This window comes from Leptonotus elevatus, chromosome 15 (genome assembly GCF_054856555.1).
Source record: "Leptonotus elevatus isolate MCC_2025b chromosome 15, RoL_Lele_1.0, whole genome shotgun sequence".
Taxonomy (NCBI): domain Eukaryota; kingdom Metazoa; phylum Chordata; class Actinopteri; order Syngnathiformes; family Syngnathidae; genus Leptonotus; species Leptonotus elevatus.
Window position 1 is genome coordinate 619279 of NC_141253.1, and position 9485 is coordinate 628763.

General features: G+C 45.2%; 1 protein-coding gene across 1 annotated transcript; it reads right to left on the bottom strand.

Annotated features, from left to right (window-relative positions):
* Nucleotides 1–34: 34 nt before the first annotated feature.
* Nucleotides 35–7629, bottom strand: brap (BRCA1 associated protein). The gene is made up of 13 exons (XM_086097588.1): nucleotides 7238–7629; nucleotides 6038–6199; nucleotides 5216–5438; nucleotides 4849–5038; nucleotides 3751–3864; nucleotides 3528–3676; nucleotides 3278–3353; nucleotides 3068–3206; nucleotides 1999–2108; nucleotides 1830–1919; nucleotides 1632–1735; nucleotides 1204–1343; nucleotides 35–551 (listed from the first exon to the last, which is right to left on the bottom strand). Exons 1-13 carry the CDS (start codon nucleotides 7314–7316, stop codon nucleotides 325–327), a joined length of 1803 nt encoding a protein of 600 aa, XP_085953714.1. The 5' UTR covers nucleotides 7317–7629; the 3' UTR covers nucleotides 35–324.
* Nucleotides 7630–9485: the final 1856 nt, after the last annotated feature.

A 9485-nucleotide genomic window follows, 5' to 3' on the forward strand; every position in this document is an offset into this window, starting at 1 on the left:
CGGCGTTCAGCTTGTCCGAGTGATCACATGACTTACTTGACACGTTCTTTTATTAATGGTGGTTCTGTTTTGATACAATCCAGTGCCATTTGTCTTCCTTTACAACATGACGTGGTTGATTTCAATGCGAGCGGCGAGCGGCGAGCGGCGAGCGTTTGCTGTTGCGAACGCATTATGCAGCCGAGACGCAATCGCTGCGTGAAAGGCACGGGCGAGGAAACGCAGGATCTGCCGCCTCTGCGTGAAAGGGCCTGATAAATAGATTTAGAAAATGTGTATTTACATGCTCGACTATGGCAGCCTTTCAAAAGTCTTGGGACACTTCTACTTCCTCTTTCTGCCGCGCCCCCTCCTGCCTCTGACGCCGGCGGCGGGGTCCGCAGGGCCGCCGCCGTCGGCCGCGGGTCCCGCCGCGATGTTGATCTGGCCCTCCTGGATTTCGTTGCGCGCCTCGTCGGGAAGATGCTGGATGTGCTGCTGCGTCTCCAGGTAGAACATGACGTCGCGCAGCTGGTCCTGAAGCTCCGCCATGGTCCGGTCCTTCTGCTCGCCTGGACGCAACGCCGCCCACAAGCGCCTCATTTAATGGCATCATTCAACTCTGAATTTCATTTCAAGAATGGAGGCACTTTTCCTTTTACTACGACAGCAATCTTTTCTTTTACTTTTAAATGGCATTATTAAAAACTAAGCTCAATGACAAATGTTCAATCGCATAACGACAATTGAATGACATTATTCAATTGTAAATTCAACGAGAAGCAACAAACGCTTAATTGAGTGACGAACAAACCGTTTTAATGGCATTATTAAACACCAATTTTTGTTGTTGCATCATTTTAAGTAAATATGACCGCTTTCGCATATTTAAATGCACGAAATTTGATGACAAACATCTTTAATTAATAATAAAACGAAGACATTTCAATTGCATTTTTAAACTTTAATTGACTACAATTTAAGGAGCATTAGGCTCTCATGTAAAAATATATTTTTTTAAATAATTAAAAAATATATTTTTTTAAAAATAATATTTGAGTGGTTATTAAACTCCAAATTCAAGATGCATACATCATTGAAAACTTGAATTCAACTTGGATTTTGGTTACCAAGATATGCAAATTAGCCTGTAGTCTGTAAGTTCAACGACTTTGACATCGTGTGTGTGTTTGTGTGTGTACGTGTGTGTTTGTGTGTCATCACCGCTCTCTCTGGCTCTGCGCTCCTCGTCGGCTAGTCGGGTCTGAAGCTGCGTCTGATTGGCCCGCAGGCATTTGTTCATCTCCTGCTCCTCCTTCAGCTCCTGGCAGAGCTTCGTCACGCGACCGCTCAGCTGCGTGCACCTACGCAACAAACACACTTCAGAATCGGCAGCATCATTCTTACGACTGAGCTTTCTTTGTTCCTGGCGCCTGTCTTTGCCAACGTTGCAAACGACGGCCGCCTCAGCTGGTGAGACGCCGCCGACCGGGAAGTCATTAACGAGCAGGAAGTGAGGGGAAATGACCTCACGGCGTCTCGCGTGAACGCTAGCGTCACGTGACCCTAGATCTCTATAAAGACTGGATGTCTCGTCCGCAGATATTTTTCTACATTTATGGACAAGGTGCCTTGGTGGAGGTCACACTTACTTCTTCTCTGTGCTCTGCTTGTCTTTGCTGATGTCTGCCAGTCGGCGTTCCAGGTTGTCGCATCGCTCCAGCGTCTCCTTAAACTTTGCCTTCATGTGGTTGATCTGTCTCACACACACACAGACGGGCACGCACACGTGAGCGACGCCCAATCTCCACGCCGCCGCCGCCGGCGCCGCCGCCGATGTGGCCGCTCACCTCCTCGGCCGTGTCTTTCTCCAGATGGGCAATCTTGTTCTCCCAATAGACTCGCTGCGACTCCAGCTGGCTGGTCAGCAGGTACGAGTACTGCGGGAGAAGCGCGGCGAGCGCCCGTTAGCGCCGCCACGGCGTCACAGGTGGAGAGACAAAAAGCAGGCGAGCGCACCTCCAGCTGCAGGGCGTCGATCTTCTCCGCCTGGCACGTGTCCCCCTCGCACTCGTACTGAACCATCTTGCCGTCCGCCTTGCTCGCCACCAGCCGGTGCACGTAATTGTCTGACGGGAGGCGCGTTAGCAACATGCTAATATCAACGGCTGGCGGTGAACAGTTAAGTTGACCAGTTTGTTATTTCTCTACATTGACGGGAACCAGGGTTAGATTTCATTAGTTTTTTTTTTTTTTTCATTTGGACTTTTATTGTTTTTTACTTTCAGCATTTATTATTATTTTTTAATATGTGGAGTATTTGCCGAGTACAATGCAAGAAAACAGTAACTAAGTATTGTGTAATAAAGTAAAGTAGAGCTGGGGGGGAAAAAGTCGACCAAGTGGGATAATTACAGGTGGACTGAAAATGCCGCCGGAAGCACATTTGCACCAGCGTCCATGTTTCGACATGGACATCTTTTGCAGACGCGCGCAGCGGACAGGAAGTCATCGTTGCACTCGTTTAATGTTGAAGGATCGTCTGTACTTTGAAGACGTGTCGATATAATGATGCATGTCGAAACTAAATGGTGGTTAGTGTTTTGTTTATCTTGCGTGGTAATTGCTAGTGCGCTAATGCTAATCGCGATTGCTAACCATTTAGCATAGACGCATTTTGTTGGTATACGGTTTGATAACGCTCATGCACAAAAGATAATAAATGTTCAACCTTAGTGGATTATCAAAAAATAGATTAAAAAAATAAAAGAAGAGATTTAGGGAATAATCAATGGATAATTTATTTGAAAAAAGATGCCCTAAAGTGCCGTAAACTACAATTCTCAAACTTTTGCTTAATCTTCCTTCTTAACTGTAATACCGAAATAATAATGACTTAAAATTATTTTCACTTGGTCATCATTTTTTGTGTTTTTTATTTTATTTTACATCTTTGTCTTTGCACTTGGCATCCTTTGAGCGTTTTGCGACTGGCCACGACATCCGCACGTTATTTTTTTCAAAGCACAAAATGGACTTGCGGTTCGAGGAAGCGGAGTGGCGGCGGGATCGGGACGTGCGCTGGTACCTCCAGCGTAGTCCCAGACGCGGTGGTTGGTGAGCTGCATGGCGTACGTGTGCTGCGTCTCCTCAAAGTGCTTGTAGGCGTGGCGGCTGACGTAGCGACCGCAGCCGATGTGACCGCAGATCAGGCAGATCCACAGGTTCTTCAAGAGGTCAAAGGTTACCCAGGGGCGCGCGGGGGAGCGAGACGCGCGGACCGACGGTCGGGCCTTACCTCATGCACGCCGCACTCGAAGCATTTGTTTTCTTCCACCGGCTCTGGAGTCTGACAGTAGCGACACACAGGACACCTGCGCGCGCACAAACATGCAGCAAAAAGTTGCACAAATGAGCTTTCGGCATCATCAAAATCACAATCAGTCCATGATTTTTAAAGAATTATTCAACATAATATGGCGTGGGTATTGAAAATGTTGGAAAACGGCCGGCAGCGAATGAGTTAAGGTTGCTGGTTATCCACTTACGAGGCATCCTCCCACCGCTGCAGACACTGACTGTGGAAGCTGTGGTTGCACAAAGTGGTGAGGACGCCGTTGACCGACTCGTCCATGCGCTCCAGACACACGGTGCATTTGGGGAGCTCCGTCAGCTCCATCACTGGCAAACTGGCGCCCTGGAGGACGAAGACGAAGAAGAAGAAAATGGCGGCGCCGTCGGAATGATGCAAACCCGCCGGCCGCCACTCGCCTCCTCTGACTTGATGACCTCGGCGCGCTCCACGTACACCAGCTGACAAACTGCCTCCTCGATGGAGTTGAACTGGCGGCCATTACACGTCGTGTAGAAGCTGTCGGCGTCCGCCTGAAACTTTTTACAGTTAGTTTCTCATTCGTTTGGACTTTTGCGGTTTAAAATCCTGTCAACAATACACTCACTTTACTTATTCACTGGCAGTTATTTTGACTGAAGCAACCCCCTTAGCTCCCCCGTCTGTTTTACTGGATTTTGAATTTGGCAAGGCACACGGAATATTGTGTTCTATTGCCATAAAAACATGGACCCTACCAAAAGGAAGATTAGAGTCTCTTCTTTCATCGGGAGAAAAAAAGTACATTTCTATCTGGTTCCGTTTTGCAGCAATTAGCATTCGAATATAGCTAAGTTTCATCATTTTTCATAAATCTGTTTAGAACTGTGAGTAAAAATCAGCTTGTTTCAACATGGCCCTGGTTGATCTCTTATACTCTGCTGCCACCTGCTGGTCGTTTTTTGTAACAACTACCATTGCTTCATGAATTCTCTTCAGTTCAGAGGCTGCATCAAAGCCTTCTGTATGCGCTAGCATGAAAAACGTATAAATATGTCTTTGGGTGCATGGTAATATTTAAAATTGAATAGTTTTTGGGAGCAAATCCATTTTAAAAAATCCCTCTGTACTGTGTATAATCTGGTCCCCTGACTTGCTGGTATGCTTTATTATCAGAGAGAATATTAAGGAATAAAGATTGAAAAAATACCAATAAAGCGTAAATGTTTTCAATACCATTCACAAGATTTTACATGACTTTAATTGCAGTGTTAAACATGAAACACTTGCTCCAATTTTATTTCATTAATGGAAATGTTGATTTCAATTTGAGTTTTGGTTATGTCGGAAACATTGTAAACATAAATTTACGATTTGCTTGCGATGAAGAATGCTTGGCTCTGCTCCCACACTCAAATTCACAAAACTCGATCAGGGCAGTGTCTTCTCTCCTTTTTGTGTAGTGTTTAATAAATGTCTAACAGGTGCGCGCGCGCGTGTGTGTGCGTGTGCGCGTGCGTGTGTGTGTGTGCGGCGACCTGCGTGCTGAACTTGATGAGCACCATGTACTGGTTGGGGGTGGAGTCTCGGATGATCTTCATGTGCTCCATCACGTCGTTGAAGGGCGCCATCAGCTTCATCAGGTCGTGGCTGGTCATGGTGGCGGGAACCGTCAGGATGCACACCATGGCGCTGCGCCCCGCCTCCTCCGTCAGGGACGTCATCTTGCTGCGTGGGAGGAAGGGGTGAACGTGTCAAAAGGACAGGAGGGAGAAAAGGAGGAGGAGCGGGAGGAGGGAAGAAGGAGGAGAAGCCAGAGGAGAAAAAGAGAAGAGTGAGAAAGGAGAAGATGAAGCAGCAGAAGAAGAAGTTGGCCACGGGAAGTGATCAGGCGTGTGCGCTAACTTGGTCTTGTAGAGATGCATGATCCCGTGCACGACCTCCACCGACGGGTTCCCGCTGAAGAAGGAGATTTGCTCGGGCAGCTGCTTCGAGGGCGAGTCCGGAGCCGGAGCCGGAGCCGGAGCCGGAGCCGGAGCCGGAGCCGGAGCCGGAGCCGCGGCCGCGTTGGCACCTTTGCCATCCGTGCCACCTTCTGGACCGTCCTGCTCGTCGCCGCCACCTTTGTCTACACACGCAAAAGTTCAGGAAGCTTCTGGAAGCATCTGACAAAAAAGCTCGTCTCTGATTGGCTGGGTGCAAAGCATCGGGGTAGCGACTTTGGCAACCACTGTGGCCACCTGCTGGTTTGGAGGGCCAGAAAACAACAGCAACAGGCAGCCTCCTTCACAGCACTGCAGCAAAATGTCACAAATCTGCTCAAGAATTTGGTCAAAACTGGCTGAAATATAATAAAAAATATAAAAATGAAATTATTCTATAAAGAATTTAATTCCATTAATCCATTCCAGGCCAACCAAAGAAACTATGACATCATAATAAAACAACATGAATAAATAACCTGGTTTTATGAAGAGTAAGAGTTAACACAAAAACACTGTGAGCATTTGTGTATCGTGTTCCTTTGAGGGGTGTGGCCTCGTGAGTGACATCAGCAGCTAGAGTCAGTCAGGTTGGCTGTCGATTTGTTTTTGACCATCCCCCTTTCAATAAACGTCTAAAATTGCACCAGCGGCTCTCCTTGCCCACATGCTAGGGCATGAGCTTCAGAAACACTGGCTTGCAACACAAAGCAAACGAGGCGCAATGAGATTGTGAGATTGTCACCTGGGCCGGGTTCAAAGGTCTCGATGACCATGTCTCCCATGGACCTGCTGCCCATGTGCTGGTGCAACACGACGCTCCTCTCCAGCTCCGTCTTGCCGCTCAGGGCCAGCCGAGCCAGGCCCAAAGATTTGTCCTGAAGTTGCTCCTCCGACATGCCGCTCACTGAGTGCAGAAGTGACAGCAATGACGTAGTCGTAAAAGTCAGCGGCCGGTGAAAGGTTCTAACTTCTGCTAACTTTTGTGCTCGAGGGTCAGCAACTCCCTTCGACACACACCAATGCCAGCTGTCGTCTCTCCTACACAAACTGGCAATCGGTGCATTCTATTTACTGTATTCACATAACACTAATTGGGGAAACTCATTTTTCATTTTGCACTCATTCCTAAATATTCATCGCACTGCTCGCAGTGGACATTCCAGCCGCTTCATTCGTCTCCTAATCTCAAAAGTCCATACCTCCCTTGGGCCAGTCCTATTTTCTTCTCTTAGTTCTTTCATCCCTCTTTCTGCTTTTAAAAACTCTTTACAAACTGTCGTTCAACAGCTCTGCACGTGCTTTTAATTACTTTCAACGTTTATCCCTGTATTGATTGTGTGTTGTGTTTATATATATATACATATATATATATACACACACACACCCTTTTTTTACGTTTAACATGTTGGTTTTATTGTTTTGCTCATCACTTATGTAACTGCTATCTTTAAGACAGGTAGTCGTCGTAAATTAGAAATGGTCCTCAACTGACTTGGTTAAATAAAAATAAAAATAATAAAAATATTTACAATAATTACATCTTATTTAATACAATGAAAACTTGTTTGTCAACTACAAATTTTACATTTACAATCTTTAAATTTATGGCTTACAATTAAGTAAATGGATTAACGAGTAGTAAAATGAAGAAATGTTTAATTTTACAACAAAAATACGGCTAAATGAATGCAATATACACAGATACCTAGAAAGTGGTACACGAATTGCGAGTACACTCGATGTCAACAAATCAATTAAGACTCAATAAAAATGTGCATGTGCACCAAATGTAATGCCCTTTAATGGAAGAATCCACAAAAACGCAATTAGATGTGACGCGTGTGTTCCGAACTTGCGACAGTTGTCCGCCACAGCTCGTTAGCCTGCTAGCCGGCCGGCGGCTAACAAAACAACAATGTTCGGCGTCGCCTTGCCTACTCACCGGCCGAGTAGCGGAAGCCTTGCGGGGCTGGAGACTGGTCGGCAATTTCCAAGCGGATGACCACCAGAGACACGCTCATGTGTTTTGTTTTGTCCTCGGAAAGACACAAGGAGACAAAAAGCAAAAAAAAAAAAAACAAGGCGAGTGACGACAGCTAGCTTGACAACTTAGCTGCCTAGTTAGCCTCCAAAAGTCAAGCGGCAGGATGTGAGCTCACGATTACCTTATGCCCATAAAACTAAGCCTATTAAACACTTCCAGGAGAAACTTGAGCGCAAACATATTCTTTATATATCAATGTATACACATTTAATAGACGTAACTGACAAACTTCAGGAAGCTTCTGAAGCCCTTTAACTACTACTTCTTCCCCTTCATAGATGATTGCGCAAGGAAGTTCTATGAGACACTACCGCCACCTAACGCATCATACGTGTATGGCAGGATCTCTTTTTACCTTATTCTTTTTACCACAAAAAAAAAACAGCGTCAAAATTAAGAATAAATAAATAAAATAACGCCATTTGAGCTTGATAATGAATTTCGAACACAGATTTCTACAGAAAATTTCTACCTATAAAAAATGTCCAAAAAAAAACAATTGCCTTGAATTCAAACGCAAAACATTGTGCCGTTTGAGTTTGACTTTTCGTTTTTTTCAACAAGCAAATTCTGATGATTATTTATTTATTTTTACCATTAAAGTGGTTCTTGACTCATTTAGCTACTTTCAGCAGCAACAAATATTTTGTGTATAAATAATTTGATAACATCCATTATTGTTCATGTGCAATTAGTACATTTTGCCACTTGCTGTCAACTGAAAATGACAAATTAACTTCTTACTGCTGAAAATGGCTAAATTAATCAAATATCCCTTTTAAATTTGTAGCAGATATCCAAATGCAAACAATTGGCACAAAGTTCTACGCAACATTTTATTTTGAAATGACATTTATATTCTGTTCTTTCATTCTGAAATTGTTTAATAAAGTTATATGGAAAAAAAATAAGATTTTTTTTTTTAATGGGGTAGATGCCACGGACTTCCGGGTTGCACACATTAGCGCCCATCCAACTGGTTGTTGCAACACTAGCACGGCACCCCCTCCCCTGCGCCCCCCAACCGCGCGCTCCTGCCGATGGGCGGGAGCGCACGACACACTCGCACCTGTTGATGGAAACGCGCAACCAAGGGGCTCAAGGGCGGAAACGCAAACACTGGGACTCGGCCCACACTTCGCAAACAGCAACCGGAAACAGCGCTGTTGTGTGAAACCCGGAAGTCGCGCCTCCTGCGTGGCATATACCGCATTATTTGAGGCCAACATGTATCATTAAAAAAAAAAAAAACGCGCAGAAAATAATCTTAAATTCCATTCTTAACTTTGACTTGAAAAGGTCAGTTTAAAAAGTCCAATTCAAACTCAGATGCGAAATGAAAAGCAAATTTGATTTCGAGGGTTGCTTGGCAAAAGGCTAGCGGCAAACCGCGGCTACGTCAGAAATGTGTGTAGCTCCGGGTAAGCCCCGCCCACTATTTGACTCTCGATGATTTTCTCATCCAGCTGGGACCGACTCCCGATCGCTCGTAACCCCAATCAGGTCAAATGCAATTAATTCAAATTTTCACCTTCAGCATTTTATTATTTATTTATTTATTTTAAAAAAAAGGCTTTGACATTCCAGTGTTTCTCTTTTTCCATTTTCTAACAAAAGAGGATGGTGAGATTGGTCGCTCTCCAGTTTGTCAGTCATGAGCACATTTTGTTGTTGTCTCGCAGCCAGTCTGAACGGAGGTTTGTAGCGTGACGTAAAGGAAGCGGCGGGAAGCTGGACGTCACGTGGCCTCGCAAATTCCTCCTCATGTTGATCACATCCGTTTTGCTAACATCCCAGCAATGTGTTGTCGTGAAAAAGGAGCTGATTTGAAAAGTGCAGCAGCTCTTTCGAAAACACCACACACACACAAAAGCTCTTTCTCTCTCACACACGCACTCGACACTCACCCAAATGCTCTCTCACATGCACACAAGCTCTCGCGTTCACTTTCTCCCTCTCACACATACACACGTTTTCCACTCGCTCGCAACAGACTAAAGTTTTCTCCAACATAAACACGTTTCGTCTCTCTCAAATACACAAAATCAGTTTTTCTCACATGCACACAACCTCTCGCACGCGTCTTTGTATCATGGTGGGGACATCTCATTGACATAATGCATTTCTTAGCCCGCCCCCCCAACCA

Bases quoted from the DNA above. Each gene is read 5' to 3' on its own strand.
- brap (XM_086097588.1), bottom strand. From the start codon at position 7,316: ATGAGCGTGTCTCTGGTGGTCATCCGCTTGGAAATTGCCGACCAGTCT. The intron at 3,207-3,277 runs GTAAGGCCCGAC...GACCTCTTGAAG, and splicing joins TCGAGTGCGGCGTGCATGAG to AACCTGTGGATCTGCCTGAT. The intron at 1,736-1,829 runs GTGAGCGGCCAC...TGTGTGAGACAG, and splicing joins AGAAAGACACGGCCGAGGAG to ATCAACCACATGAAGGCAAA.